This window comes from Callospermophilus lateralis, chromosome 18, assembly GCF_048772815.1.
Source record: "Callospermophilus lateralis isolate mCalLat2 chromosome 18, mCalLat2.hap1, whole genome shotgun sequence".
NCBI classification, from domain to species: Eukaryota; Metazoa; Chordata; class Mammalia; order Rodentia; family Sciuridae; genus Callospermophilus; species Callospermophilus lateralis.
In genome coordinates this window covers 49409309-49425882 of record NC_135322.1, presented here as the reverse complement: position 1 = coordinate 49425882, position 16574 = coordinate 49409309, and the positions used below count along the sequence as shown (strand labels likewise).

At 34.8% G+C, this 16574-nt stretch overlaps 1 protein-coding gene across 3 annotated transcripts in view; it reads right to left on the bottom strand.

Moving 5' to 3' along the window:
* Lrrc36 (leucine rich repeat containing 36) overlaps positions 1-16574 on the bottom strand; it is a 63914-nt gene that overhangs the window by 25234 nt on the left and 22106 nt on the right. For all 3 annotated transcript variants that reach the window (XM_076837836.1, XM_076837834.1, XM_076837835.1), the window contains exons 3-5: positions 14555-14747; positions 13678-13774; positions 11384-11472 (exon numbers count right to left, since the gene is read on the bottom strand). In XM_076837836.1, coding sequence (XP_076693951.1) covers positions 11384-11472; positions 13678-13774; positions 14555-14747 — 379 coding nt within the window. The remainder of the gene's footprint in view (positions 1-11383; positions 11473-13677; positions 13775-14554; positions 14748-16574) is intronic.

Here is a 16574-nt window from a genome sequence, read left to right as displayed (position 1 = left end):
TTGCTGTCATATATACCTAATTAAAATAAATAAATTTTAAAAATAAAAGAAACTTATTCTGGAACTCTCAGTTGAAATTTCAATCAATTATCAAGTTATATAGATGAATCTTTTTAAGGGGGGAGCTTTATTTTAATTGAAATACAATTGAAATATCATTCCTTTCATTTTATTTATTTTTAATTTTTTTGGCAGAACTAGGGATCAAACTCAGGGTCTTGTGCATGCTAGGTAAGCACTGAACTACCTTCCCAGCCCCACTTTTACCCTTTTAAAGAGAACAATTCAGGAGCTGGGATTGTGGCCCAGTGGTAAAATGCTTGTCTCACACAAATGAGGCACTGGATTTGATCCTCAGCACCATATAAAAATAAGTAAATAAGGGGCTAAGGCTGGGGTTCAGTGGTAGCACACTTGCCCGGAATGTATGAGGCACTGGGTTTGATTCTCAGCACCATGTATAAATAAATAAAATAAAGATCTATCAACAGCTAATATATATATATATGTGTGTGTGTGTGTGTGTGTGTGTGTGTGTATATAATAAAGATCTATCAACAACTAATATATAAATAAATAAAATAAAGATCTATCAACAACTAAAAATAAATAAATAAATAAAATAAAGGTATTGGGTCCATCTACAACTAAAAATTCAGGAGGTCTTAGTGTATTCACAAAGTTGTTCAACCATCATCTCATTTTAGAACATTTTATCACCCCCAGGAGAAATCCCATGGCTATCACTGCCAGTTCTCCTCTCCCTGCCATCTTCTGGAAACTATCAATATACTTCCCATCTCTATGTATTGGCCTATTCTAGATATTTCATATAAATGGAATCATACAAATATGGCCTTTTTTTGTGTCTGGCTTCTTTCACTTGGCATGATGTTTCTTTTTTTTTTTTTAATTTATTTTTTAGTTTTTGGCGGACACAACATCTTTATTTGTATGTGGTGCTGAGGATCGAACCCAGGCTGCATGCATGCCAGGCAAGTGCGCTACCACTTGAGCCACATCCCCAGCCCAGTTTTTTTTTTTTTTAATATTTTTTTTTGGTTACAGTTGGACATAATACCTTTATTTTATTTATTTTTATTTTATGTGGTGTTGAGGATCGAACCCAGGGCCTTGCACATGTTAGGCGAGCCCTCTACCATTGAGCCACAATCCCAGCACCAGCATGGTGTTTTTAAGATACACTTTATATGATGTATTAGTACTTCATTCCTTCTCATGGTTGAATAATATTCCTTATATGGTATACCACATTTTGTTTACCCCTTCGCCAGTCAATGGACTTTTGGCTATTATGAATAATGCTGTTTTCATTCTTGTACAAATGTTTGTATAGACATAGGTTTCTATTTCACATGAGTATGTGAAATAGAAAGAAGTAGTAGAATTGCTGGGTCAAATGGTAACTGTGTTTAACTTTTTGAGAAACTGAAACTGTTTTCCAAAGCAGCTGTACAATTTTACATTCCCATCAGCAATGTATGAGGGCTCTGATTCCTCCACATCCTTGCTTTCAGTTCTCTCCTTTTGATTATAGTCATCCTAGTGTTTGTGAAGTGAAATCTTATTGTGGTTTTGATTTGTATTTCCCTGATGGCTAGTGGTGTTGAATATTTCATGTGCTTGTTGGACAGTTGCATATCTTCTCTGGAGTAATGTCTATTCAAATCTTTTGCCTGCATTTTAATTAAGTTGCTTGACTTTTCGTTGTTGAGTCCTAAAACTTCTTCACGTAGGCCAGGCATGTGGCAATCCCAGTGACTTGGGAGGCTAAGGCAGGAAGATCACAAGGCCAGCCTCAGCAACTTAGTGAAACCCTGTTTCAAAATAAAAAATAAAAGGGGTTGGGGGTGTAGTTCAGTGTAGAGCACCCCTGGGTTCAATATCTAGTATTGCAAAAAAAAATTTTAATTAAATACTAGACCCTTGCCAGATGTACAATTTGCAAATATTTCCTCCTACTTTGTGAGTTGTCTTTCCACTTTCTTGGTAGTATCTTTTGATACGCAAATTTTTAATTTTTTATGAAATCCAACTTATCCGTTTTTGTTTTTTTAGTTGTTTGGGTTTGGGGTGTCATAGCCAAGATACAGATCACTCTTGAAAATAGAAAATCTGGTACTATGTCACCATTATGACTAAGTATGTCAAATACAGCAATCAAGAAAAAAGCAATTTGTACACTTAGGTAATTTTTTTCTTGTCTTATACTCCAGTACATTTTTTTCAGACATAAGCTATGTCCAGCACTTAATTCCAAGGTACATGTAATTATGACATTATTATGCAGCCCAGGTTTTTACACCCATATAACCAAGGTGACAGGATCATATTGGCTTGATAATGCTGATATATGGGCAAAGAACTAATAGTTGGCTACTTCAACTACCAGTAATCACAGCTGGGTAAGGCTCTGCTTCACATTTGACCAAAGACATAGCAATCCACGGGAAGTAGAAACAGAAATGCACTGCCCAGATCACCATCAGGGAAGGACTTGTTTCCTAGCTCTGGGAGGGCACTTCAGTTATTTGCTGTTCAGAGAATTGCCTCCTAATGTCATGCCCTTTCATAAAGAGTCCACTTTCCGTGACAAAGCTAGGCAGGGTACAAAGGCTCAGTCATTTAAGCCTGGCAGGGGACATTCAGAGGGACAGTTTTTATTCCAGAGCTTTCTTTCTTCTCAACCCTCTTGATTCCCCTTCTTCTTCTTAGTGTTGATCTGAAAATAATATCTTGTGCCCTGGATTCAACTGAAATGAATTTTTAAGAGCAGAAATAACTTGTCTTTCACTAAATTCTAAAATAAATGAAATCTGAGCTATTTCCTTTGAATGGCTAATAACCAATAAAAATATAATCCTCAACTTTTAAGATATTAGTATGTAATAACTGTTGAAGATATAACTGCAAAAGGAAATTAGTATTTTTACCATGAACAGACTTCCATGAACAACCTCAATAATTTTGTGTTTTTCCTCTTTAAATAACTGTTATATTTTTTATTCAGAAATTCATTTTTTTTCTGAAGCTGGATTCTAGCAAAACAGAGTAGGTAAAAATATTTAATGTTTTGTCTCCAGGCTTTCTTTTTATATTCTCAAGGATTTAACCAACCTGCGTTTCCTCATTTGCAGTTCCACTACTACTGCACCACTCAGGACAGGTCCTTCTTGTCGCCTACTTGGACTGCTGACTCCAATTCCTGCCCATCTGACTGAATTTAGCTTGAGCTATATTTTTACTTCACACATCATGCTTCCTCTCTAAAACATCTTTAATTGCTACCCATTTTCAAGGGAGCAAAATAAACATGATTAGTACAGGGGCTTTTTGTAACTTGGGCTTAGCACCAGCCCCAAGGTGAGTTAATTTCTTAATATGTATGCCTGGATTTGATAATTCTTTTATCTACATTGACTTTCCCCTCAATTATGTCCACTGAGTACCTAACTTAAGTGTTTCCCCTCTTGGGAAGCCTTTTCTCAGGCCCCCAGTCAGTACTAACTGCCGTTGCCTCCCTCACACAGCTTTGTGTCTGCTACTGTCTCAAGTCTGATTTGTGACCTAATTAGCTGTGATAAATTGGTCTGTATTGGAGTATATGAAGATTTGACAGTATTGTGTCATTTCCTTATCTGCCAACCTCCTAACAGTATTTTTGCAGTAAATATACACTTCTTTGCTAAATTGCTCTGCTTTCCACTAGGGTAGAGACTATCCACCTGTGGGAGGCTACCACATCATGTGACCAGCATTCTTCCTCTCCTGATTGATCGGTTGAGGCACTTCCAGTGATCTGGCCACTTTCAAGTGGCTGTAGATGGTAGCCCCAATCTTGAGAGGAGTAAAATGTATCAAATGTGTCTTCATGCATAGGCATGCCTTCTTGAAGCCCCATGGGTGGAGCTACACTCACCTATTCCTAAAGGTGATATTAACCCTTTGCCCTGTTTGGGATAAAATGTTCCATGGAAACGCCCTTTGTGTGGCCCCTTCTCTTACTCTGCCTTTGGGTGTGGCCTTCCTAGATGTCAGTCAACCTGCTGACAGCAGACATCATGAAGTTAGGCTCAGCCCCTTGAAACCTGACCCCTTGCCTCATTTGAATGACTTCTCAATAAAAGGGGTCAGCAGAACTCCTGCTCTCTCCCTCTTTCTGCAGACCTTTAAGGTCAGAGAAGCTGTCTCAGGACTTCCAAAGAAAAAGGTATATCTGTCTCTTGTGTGGTTTTTTTGTGCAGCCCAGTTCCCTGGAGTGACCCTGAGTGTTTTTGTCAATGCGATGCGACATCCATCCCCCATTCACTACCTCCCTCTTAGAAACACTACCCTCCCTATAACAGTTCTAGACTGCCAACATCTGGATTCAAATTTGAGAGAGAATGAACTTCTTTCATGTTTAACCCACTATTTTGGGAGGTCTCTGCTAATCCAAGTTGACTTTTATCTAGCTAAAACTCTGTCATAACTAAACCGAGATGATAAGAATCAACAGATTGAACTGGATGGATTACAGTAAAGACACATCTGCTAGGCCTAGGAATGAACCATTGGGGTATTGTAGTGAAATTTTCTTTGCTTTTTTAAAATAAGAGATTCATGAAATCAGTATACTTTAGATGTGACTTAATTTATTTATTGAGGTGCTGGGGGATTGAACCCAGGCTTCTTGCATTCTAAGTAGGTACTCTATTACTGAGCCATATACCCTCAGGTGATTTTAATTAAAAGTGGAAAGAATTGCTTACAAGAATAAGTAGATTCCCTTTCAACTCCCAGAGTCCATGTGTGGTATATACCTATATCTATGGGATAGATGTACATTACCTTTACTAAAGCATTCTTTATTCTCCATAATCTGATCTTCTACCCAATACAAACCCTCTACCCCAACCACACCATCACCAACTTCTTCATGACCTTCATTATCATATTCATGCAGCTGTTCATACCACTCCTACTAACCAGAATGGGCTACTCCTTCTCCCTTCAGGCCATCTCACAACTCCACAGTTTTTAAGTTCTGATGCCATTGTGTCCACAACTGCCCCAAAGTCTTTCTGACTGTCCCAGCACATTTGAGTTTCTACAGCATGTCATCATCCATAACTTTATTTCTCAAGCTCAAATTTTTTTGAGGTACTGAGGATTGAATCCAGGGGTGCTTACTAAGCTATCTCCAGCCCCTTTTAAAAAATTTTTATTTTGAAACAGATTCTTGCTAAGTTGCCCGGACTTGGGGCTGGAGATGTGGCTCAAGTGGTAGCGCGCTCACCTAGCATGCGTGAAGCACTGAGTTCGGTTCTCAGCACCTCATAAAAATAAAATAAAGATGTTGTGTCCACCTAAAACTTAAAAATAAATATAATAAATAAATAAATAAATTTCCCAGACTGGCCTTGAACTTGGGATCCTCCTGCTTCAGGCTCCCAAGTTGCTGGGATTATAGGGGTGCACCATTGTACCTGGCTAAGAATCCAGTTTGAGAAAATGCAATGTAAGAAACTAATCTCAGTATATAATGTCATCTTATGGACTATATTGGAAGGCATTTGGATATTTTTTACAAAGCTCTTACCACAAAATTCAGCAATTTTGTTCTTTGGTAGTTATCCAAATAAACTGAAAACTTATGTCCACACAAAAATCTATATAAGATGCTTATAGCACATTTATTCATAATTGCCAAAATTTGGAAGCAACCAAGTTGGATAAGTAAACTGTGATACATTCAGACAGTGAGCTACTATTCAGCACTAAAGAAATAGCTCAACCCATGGAAAGACATAGGAAAAACAAGAACGTTTATTGCTGAATGAAAGAAGCCGATCTGAAAAGGTTACATGCCATATGATTCTAAGTATATGACATTCTGTAAAAGGCAAAATGATGGAGATAGTAAAAAGATGAGTGGTTGTTGGGTTACGGGATGAAGGGATAAACAGGTGAACACACTGGATTCTTAGGGCAGTGAAATATCATCTGTATAATACTATAATGGTGGATATATGTCATTTGACACTTGTTAAAACCAACAGAATGCACAACAGCAAGAGTGAACCATAATGTAAACTACAGGTTTTGAGTAGGTTCATCTAATTGTAATAAATGTACTAACTTGGTGCAGGATGTTAATGATGGAGGACTTCATGCATGTGGAGGGTGGTATATGGAAACTCAATCCTCTCTGCTCAATTTTTCTATGAATTTAAACTTAAAAATAAGGTCTATTTTGAAAATAGCAGTGTATTACTGTAAAAGAACTTTTTTTGACTTAACACCCTTTCAATTCTTTCATAATTATCAAATAAAACACAAAATTGAGTGGTCTTCTGAGATGTATCCCTAGACTAGGGGTCTATGGTCCTGAGTGTAAGGATCTATACCATTCATTTGGCATTTTCATATATACCACCCATAATTGTTACTTAGCTCTTTCATATTTGTATCAATTTTTTCTAATGATGTCATAAATGCTTCAGGAAATGTTTATTTTTCTATTTTCAAAGTATATGTTTCAAAATATAAGTTATAATTTTATAAAAATAGGAAATATCTTTTAGTTGAGGAATAAAAAATTTCACTAAAATGAAAAGACTTTGAGCTGAGTCACAAAGAAAGGGTAGGATTTGATTAAAGCCTTCCAGAAAGATGGCATTAACTTAGGGTCAGAGGAGGAAGAAAGGAGGGAATATGTGGGAGGAGGGAGTGGAATGGTTTCATTAGAGAATTGGACATTGTAATAGAGAAATAGGAGATGATATTTTAGGTTAGGATGAAGAAATAAATTCAACCAGAATTTAGGGAAACTTTGTATGCCAGGCTAAACGGTTTAGACTTAATGTAGTAGTTGAGTGGGAACCACTGAGGTTTTTGACTAGGTAAGTATAATTAATTATTACAGGTGAATTTTAAGAGAATTAATCTGGCAGCAATATATAAAATGAATAGAAGGAAAAAGGAGACTGGGAGGATTTTGATGGTACATGGACGGGAGTTGGTATCTCATCTCTGCCAGTTAGTGTATTACTAAGAAAGTTATCTCAAATCCTCTGTCAAACCTTTCAAACCACCTTTAAAGTTGGAAGGATTAAATGAGATCATGGACAGTACCTGGGCCAGAGTTTTACTTTCAGTGAATGATAACAATTAAGGATACTGAAAGGTATAAATATTCCCTGGGGCTGTAGAGGAACAACAACATAAAACATCATTATAAGCCAGGCATAGTGATGTTTGCCTGTAATCTCAGGTACTTGGGACGCTGAGGCAGAAGGATTGCAAGTTGAGGTCAGCCTTAGCAATTTAGCAAAATCATGTCTCAAAATCAAATTTTAAAAAGGACCAGGCATGGGGGCTGGGGTTGTGGCTCAGCAGTAGAGCACTTGCCCAGCATGTGCACGGTGCTGGGTTCAATCCTCAGCACCACATAAAAATAAATAAATAAATAAACAAACAAACAAACAAATAAATAAATAAAATAAAGGTATTGTGTCATATCTCTCTCATATATATATATATATATATATATATATATATATATATATATATATATATATATACTTCAGTGGTACAGCCCTTGTGTGGCATGGTAGAGCACTTCCCTGGGGTCAATCCCCAGAACCACACACACACAAAAAAAAAAAAAAAAAAAAGAAAGAAAGAAAGAAAGAAAGAAAAGAAAAGCAAGCAAACAAACAAACCCCAACATAATTTTGATCTATAGTATAGTAATAGAGGAGCTGTTAAGGATCGGGAGAGAGGTTCATTTGTCTTTTTGTTTTTTTAAGGGTACACATTTAGCTTGAGGGGCTGAAAAGTTATATGATGGGAATTTCAAGTGTATGTTACTCATTGATCAACAGAGATGACAGAATGGTACAAAGAGATACCTGTACCAGGTTACAAAGTTAAACTATTTTTTAAAAAAATCATATATCTTCTCTTTTTTCCCCACATTTATTTATTGGTGTATTATAGTTGTACATATGGATGGGATTTCTTGTTACATATTTGTACATGCATACTATATAATTTGGTCAATATCACTTCCCAGTACTTCTCCCCTCCCTCTACACTTCCACCCCTTAGGCTCTTTCCTTATTATCCTTTGATTTTAGGGGATCTTTCTTTTTCCTCTCTAGCCGCTGCATATGAGAGAAAACATATGACCCTTGACCTTCTGAATTTAACTTAATTCACTTAACATGATGATCTCTAGTTCTATCTACTTTCCTACAAATGCCATAATTTAATATTTATTTTTGGATGAATAAAATTTTCCATTGGGTATATATACTACATTTCTTTTTTTGATAAAATGGTAATATATTTTTTAAAATATAATAATACAAAAGTTGAGATGGCAGAACTAAAACCCTAACTATCATATGAATATCTGTAAATAAGTTAATCTTACTAATTGAAAAGATGCCAGGTTGGATTACAAATAAAATTTAATTATATTCTGTATGCAAGTACATATTTAAAAAAAGAGATTCTGAAAACCTAAAGTAAAAAAAATGACAAATATATATCAAGAAAATTCAAAGAAAAAGAGCCTAAGTGCTGCAATCTTCAACAGACAAGTTGTTAGAGGAGATCAACTTTATAGTGGAAAATACATCCACTATCTTTAAAGGCTTGTGCATGGAATAACACAATATCAACATTCATAATGTAAATTGACAAAAGTAAAACAATCTACCATCCTAAGAGGAAAACTAATTTCTCCCATCTCAGTATATGACAGATCAAGTAGCCAAAAGTTATTACTAAGAAAAAAAAAACGGATGAAGAAAAGATAAATACTGTGGATCTGAACATTATTTATCAAACTCAAAATACAGAAAGAAGAGACAGAATATTAAAATATCTATGAAATCAATAAAACAGATACTAAACTATGGAATCAGCCCTAGGTGTCCTTCAATGGATGAATGGATAAAGAAAATGTGGTATATTTCAATAGATTGAAATAACTTTTTAAAATGGAGCTTTTACCCCTTTAAATTTTATTATTAATTTCATTTTATTACCTTGTGTCTATTTTTTTATTTTTTTAGTTTTCGGCGGACACAACATCTTTGTTTGTATGTGGTGCTGAGGATCGAACCCGGGCTGCACGCATGCCAGGCGAGCGTGCTACCGCTTGAGCCACATCCCCAGCCCCACCTTATGTCTATTTAATGTGAAAATAATGTCTATTTAAATGTGAAAATACCCAGAAAATTACAGAAAGTAGAAAAAGTAAGAGAAGTTTATTTCCAAACATAAGGTAATAAAATTAAATTTAATAATAAAATTTAAAGGGGTAAAAGCTCCATTTTAAAAAGTTATTTCAATCTATTGAAATATACCACATTTTCTTTATCCATTCATCCATTGAAGGACACCTAGGGCTGATTCCATAGTTTAGCTATTGTGAATTGTATTGTTATAAACTTGGGTATGTGTGTATCACTGTAGTAAGATGACTTTAATTCTTCAAGATAAATACTGATGAGTAGTTAGATTAGTATTTTAAATATATGAGAAAATATAAATAAAAATTTATTTACTTATAAATCAACTTCTGAAAATAGATTTGATCAATAAGGACAAAGAGTAGAGAAAGAGCAGGAGAGCTGAAGACATAGCCCAGGTATGCTTATTTTGGGAATGTGGAAAGAGAGGAGACTTTGAAAGAGTCAAAGTTTATGTGGTAAGGAGAACAGGAGGAGGATCCAAGATAGTAGGCGTTCCCTGCCCTTTCAAAATGCTTGTTAGGAGAACACTGTTTTGAACAAGAGTCAGTGGGAGCTGTTTTCCAGGAGAGCTTTCTCTTAGCCTGTGGCATGACCATCAATATGGCATAACCACTTTAATCATATTGGATTACCAACAGTGCTCTCAGGCCACCTTCCCCAGGGATCTAGTACAAATACAATTTGCAGTGGAAAACAAAGCTATTTAATGTCTCAAAGTAAGAAAACAAGTTTATATATAAAAAAAAAAATCCAGGCAACAGCTGGTACTTTCAAGAAACTTCAGAAATAGGCTATCTAGTAAAGCAGTTGTTATTAGTAGAGATTGTGCACTTTAAGACATTTTAGCTCACAGAATGAGTCTGTGATAATGACACAATATGACAAAAATGGAGTCTAATTTAGCTCATACTGAATACTAAAAGGGATAGTAAAATTATTTTTCAAAGTATTTTTCTGTCTAGAAATGGATATATAAATGGTAGAAAAAGTACCCAGAAAAAGTACTAAGCTGTACACCAAATGCTGTATAATGGGGAATTCTATATAACAAAGTAAAGCTGGGATTCTCATTAGAAGTAGGCTTAAGAAAAAAAAAAAAAAAGAAATAGGCTTATGAGTAATTAAAGTGTTGTTCTCAGGCACTTCAGTGTTTGTCAAAATTATTATAAAAATTGCATTCATTTTTAAATAAAAATGCTATTTAAAAAGAAATAAAGCAACTTATAGTTCCATCAATCATATACACTCAAACAGCCAAGAAAGAAAAGGTAAAATCATACCTCAATATAGTTTATTTCACTATAAAATACTGTAAAAATTACTTACTAATAAATGTCTACATGGGTAGATAAGTCAGGAAAATAAAATATTGTAGGTTGTGAATTGAAAACCATTAATATCTAGACTACAGAGCCAATCTATTAAATTATTGCTGAGATTTTAGAAAATCTACTGGGTTTTAGACTTTATACATAATTCAATAGATCTTTCAAAATGACAAAGACCTGAGACAGAAGAAAGTTAAAGGTTATCTGACTTAACTGATGAGGAAGCTAGGTTAATTCACAAGGATGCACTGGATACAATTTATCTGTTGGAAAGCCTTCTTCTTGCCTATGGCAGGACCATTAATGTGGCATAACAACTTTAATAACATTGGATTACCAATAGTGCTTATAGATATATAGCATGAACACAAGAGGTTCTGCACTGGGAAGGTTCTTGGTTGGGGAGCCCAGGAGGCCCAGGGTATCACTTGCACAGACACAGATGAGTCACAAATCTGACTAATGAAATCGATCACCTTGGCAATACCCAGGGGGATATGGGGATGGGCAACATAATTTTAGGGTGTTCTAATGATGTAAAATATATAAATGAAATTGAACTCTTTTACTACAGCTTGTGCTTTGAAGGATTTTGGGTTACATCTACTCAACAGAGTCTTTCTGGCATTGAAAGGAAGAAGGAAAAATACAGTCAATAAATCTTGTTTTTGTTTCAAATCTATGCTCTCTCAACTACTCTGTCTTCTTCCAATTCAAGATTGGCTATGACAGCTGAAACAACTAATATCCGAATCATTTTATGATCACAGAGAGAAAGTTTACCTGTTTCAATTCTTGTGTCAACATCAGTATTGACTTTTGATGCAGAGCCCTCATCTGTCACACAGTTTTTTATTGTCTTCTCCCTAGAGCTGTCACATAGAAGAATTTATTTGAAATTCAAAAGAAAGCTTTTAAGATCACCAATCCATGCTATTTAGAAAACATTAATTCATGGTGGTCAGATTTTTTCCCCAGATGCTGTAGGATTATTCTTTACAAATATCTCAGAGTTAAAGTCATGATTTTTTTAAAGTCATAATTTTTAAAAAGTTATAATATTTATACTGGGAGTGATGAGAGAGAAAGACACTATCATTCAGAAAATTTAGAACTTACTTTGTTCTCTTGACAGAAACTTAAGTCTGAATGAGAGAGTAGGATGTTTCCTTTTTAATTATTTAAAACACTTATAGTTAAGACACATTAAGGAAGATTCTGCTGCTAAGAATTATAGTGGAGACAACTATAGCCATTAATTAGAAAAACAGATAAAAAAAGCAAATGTTTGCACTTGATTGAGGTAGATACCTTGGGAAGTGGAAGTACAGGAAGCCTAGACTATGTGCCAGGCTCTTTAAACTCACTATTTCATTCAATCATAAAATCCTACCTACTAGTATTAACCCCATTTTATAGGTGGGGGAATTGATATTCAGAGAGTCTTAAAAAGACTTCACCCAAGATTGAAGAGCTAGTATGATATTAACACTGAGCATAGAGTAACATTTTACATCTGGTGTAGCAATCACCTATATGGTACCTAAACAGATAAATGATGAGATTAATTATTTGTCTTACTAGAAAGTTTATTCAGTTATACATTAATTCATCTCTGTTTTCCCAGTGCATTTAAAATAGGAATCAGTATACAAACTATATCTATACAAATAATTTTTAGAAACATTCTATTTCTGTCTACAGCAAAGTAAATTTTCTTTGTGTAAATTAACCTCAATAAACCTGATTTTTTAAAAAATAGGGAACTAAGGAAAGATAGGAAACTAAGAATGTTCTTTGAGGGTTACACTATAAAACATATAGATCAGAGCAGAAATAGGCAAAGTGACTAAAAAAGATGATGGTAGGCCACCAGGCATTGACTTCATTCATTCATCATTCAATAAATGATTTCTTAGCACATTCTATGTGTTAGGAACTGTCAGAGGCACCACAGACACTACAATAAATGTGACCAACAAGTCCTCAGGCTCAAGAAGCTATTAAGGGGTAAATACAATTTAAAAAAATAAACAAAAAACTTATTCTGGAGAAGAACGGAAGAATAATGTTGTTGAGATACATTCACAATATCTTGTTAAATTAAAAATGGTATGTATAGGAAGCAAATTACTATAAAAATAAATGCACATATATTTATATGCACAGAACACATACACACATATACCTGAGTAAAAGGATATTTACTATAATATAATTAGTCTTATTTCTGGATGATGGGATTATGAGTTACTTATTTTGTTTCTCATGGGTTTTTCCTGTACTTTCCAAATTCTCAAAAATAAGCATGTATTACTTTTGTCATCAGAAAAAATACTAATATTTACAACTACATCTATCTATAGTACACAGATGACTAAAATGTATATGACTACATGTACACAAAATATTTATAATAGTTAGTAGGATATAGTGATTTTTTTCAGTGTACCTGTGTTATTTAAATTGTAATTATTTATCTAATTTTCACTTAAAATTATAAAACTAATTTTTTAAAGAATGGGTTTTGAGATAGAAGATATGGTATCTTCTTTTTATGGAATTTTAGTAGCAATAAATGAAAATATCTACCATTCAGAGATAGCCTCAAGGTCTGTTTATTTTTTGTTTTGTGGAGAAATACTTTCCTTTTCTTCTTTTGACAATTTTTTTTTCTCTAGAAGTCTTGCCCATGGTAATTTAAATCTCCTTATTCAATAGAAAAATACCATGTGCTTCTTGATAATTCTATCAAGGAAAAGAGTTGCTAAGCATTTATGGAGAGAAGTCATCTCAGTGTTCCTATCTATAAGCTGTGAACAACACTGGAGATTTTAAAAGTATATCCAAAGCACACCTAGCAATTCAAGAAAGTAGGAATGAACCCACTAGGGCAAGTCTCATCAGATAAATCTCAGGATGCTGAAAAGATACTTTGATTCCAGATCTAAGTAGTTACAATTTGTGAGAGATTTCTGCTGGAAAATAAAGAAAATTGAAATTCACTATGACCTATGTCCAGAAGCAAACTAGAATGTTGTTTGTTTGTTTGTTTTTTTTATAGAGAATTTTCTTACCTTTTTTCCACCTCTAAGAGGAAATTTTCACTGTTCCCCAACTGACTAAAATGCAGCTTGGCAGCTTTCCTCTCACTGTCACGAACAGTACGATCATCTGGAGGCAAAAACCGTGGTCTGAGCATGTTTATTTTTTGGAGTAAAGAGTAGTGGGTCAGAAAACCTTATTTACATAGGAAAAACTAAAGACCAGCCTCATATTTGTGTGTTAGAGACAGGTCACAACAAATACTATTGTGTTGTCACTGGAGAAAGCAGTAACTCAGGGAGACTACAGGGATGCCATAGCAACAACTGCCACATAGGGTAACTACCCCTTCAGAAAAGTGGAGCTTACACAGCAAACAATCTCATGTTAAGACTGAAAGTTAGACCATTTTCTGAAAGAGTTCACTTAGTTTCCCTACAATGATTTTCCCAGGAACATGTAAAATCAAATTTTACATCAATAAGAAATGTAAACTTAATAATAAAATTATAAGAAAATGCAAACCAGCTCATTCAAAGGGATATTTCTTATTCCTTGCCAACTGAGTCTCAAAGAATTATTAGTTTTCTACTGCTAATACAGTTGAAAAGTTAGGGCACCTGGAAAAACAAGTATCAACCTGGAAATTTTATGTTGAGAAGGAAGTGGTGGTGAAACCATCAACTGAAGAAAACTAAAGCTGGAAGTGACTGATAAAATCATAGGTGGTCATTCAATAAACAATAAACGGACTCGTCATACATCCTGCCAACACAAAGAGTTACATAAATATTGACTAATAAATAAACGTCCCTTGCCAGTGCACACTCTGGGCCAACATCCAAAAGGTTAAGAGGCAGTTGATTTCAAGTAAGATTCTGGGGAAGGAGTAGAGGAGGAGGGTCTCACCCAATTTCTCCAGAGTTTGTAGTGTGTACACAGCAAAGAGCCTATAATCTGTATCTTTCCTTACAACAGGATTGAGTCTCAAATCTAATTCTTTGAGGAAGGGTAAAGGCTGTAGGCGGGACACCTCCACTAATGAAGGGATGTTGTTATAATATAAATTCAGGTCTTGGAGTGAGCATAAATACTGGATGCCCTGCAAGGAAAAGACCACATTAGGAAACTGCACATTGTAGGAAACATATCTACTACTTTCAAATCTTAAACGCATTACCCAAACCACCCACAAGAAAGACAGAGTTAGAACTCCTATTCAGTTACCTGAGAATAAGACTACTTGTATGTGTTAAAAAGTTCACATACATCTTTATAAAACATGACATTCATATATCAACAGATATTCCCTGTATCTGTTGGCTCCCAAATCATTTTCCTAATTCAATCCTTCCTATTGGTAGCCAGTCCAAATCACTTTGGCTTTCTCCCTTTGCCTCAACCATTCTCTTTACTCCCTAAGAACTTCAATTTACAAAAGGAAGGAAGGTAGGCAAAAGGGCTGCTTCTGGGGGTAGGAGGACATGGTGGTGGTAATAGAAGTAGTAGTAGTAGTAGTAGTAGTAGTAGTAGTAGTAGTAGTAGTAGTAATGTGATGGTATCCTCATGTATCAATGCCTCACTTTGAGTTTCAATGTATTATTCGGTGAAACAAAACAACACTTTCTCCAAGTCTTCCCTGGGGGACCTGTTAGGAAGCTTCTTGTCCTTGTTTCCCTCTTCAGAGTTACTGCCAACATGAAAGCTTCCCATCCTCTAATCAGTCATTTCTCTTTCTAGAAAGGTTCTTCCATTCTGTTCTCATACTGCAGATTTAGCAAACCCAGTCCTTTACTTAACTGGCAACAATATAAACAGGACTGGGAAAAGCCACAATTTTCCTGTTCTGCTGAAATCTGCTATTGAAAATAATTATTTAATTTGCATATATTTAGCTTGTTAGCTGCTTTTGCCCAACACTAAATTTCAGGACCATATTTCAAAACATATACGTATGTTTGTCATCACCTAATTGCAATAGTTAAAATGCTTGTCATAAGAATAATTGCCATTGAGGATTATTTCAGAAAGGTGAAATTATTTTCCATTATGTATTTATAAAATAATGTTTTTATTCTTCTCTCATTTAAAATCATTTTCTTATTTCAGGAAATTCAGAAAACTCAAAATATATATACAAAACATTCCAGAGTAGAACTCTATTTATTTTGATGCATTTCTCTCTGTTTTTAAAATTTTATTAACTTTTACACTTTTAAAGAGTCAGTGATTAGGAACAGTTATCAGTGCCTTTGGTTTTACTCTCAGGGCACTTCACCATTAGGACTGTCTTTATTTTTTTCATATTTTCTTTCTTCCATGTTTTTATTGGTGCATTATAATCATACATACTGGGGGATTCATTGTTATATATTTGTCAATGTACATGATATAACAAAATAATTTGGACAATATTATTACCCAGTATTTCCCTTTTCCCTCTTCTCCTCCTTCTGCTCCCATTCCTTTCCTCTATTTAGGACTGTCTTTAATGTGTCTAATGCACCAGCTCAATCTTCTTTTTCTTTTTCCTTTGTTGATACTAGGGCTTAACCTAAGGATGCTTTACCTCTGAGCTACATTCCCATCTCTTTATTTTTTTTCCTTTATTTTGAGACAGGATCTTGCTAAATTGCTGAGAATGTCCTCAAATTTATAATCTTCCTGTCTCAGCCTCCTGAGTAGCTGGGATTAAAGTGTGCACCACCATGACATGTTCAAGCAACCTTTTAATGTCTTTCAGTATAAAATCAAGGAAATCATTTCTATCCTCCACTCACTTTTCCCAGTTGGCATGATTTCATGTATTCCCTAACACTGTATTAGGAAAAAACCACGAAACATTTTCTCTCTGGGAAAATTGAGAAAAGTAATTCAGACCTACTGAATATTAATATAAGCAGATAAATAATACATGCAAAAATGTAGA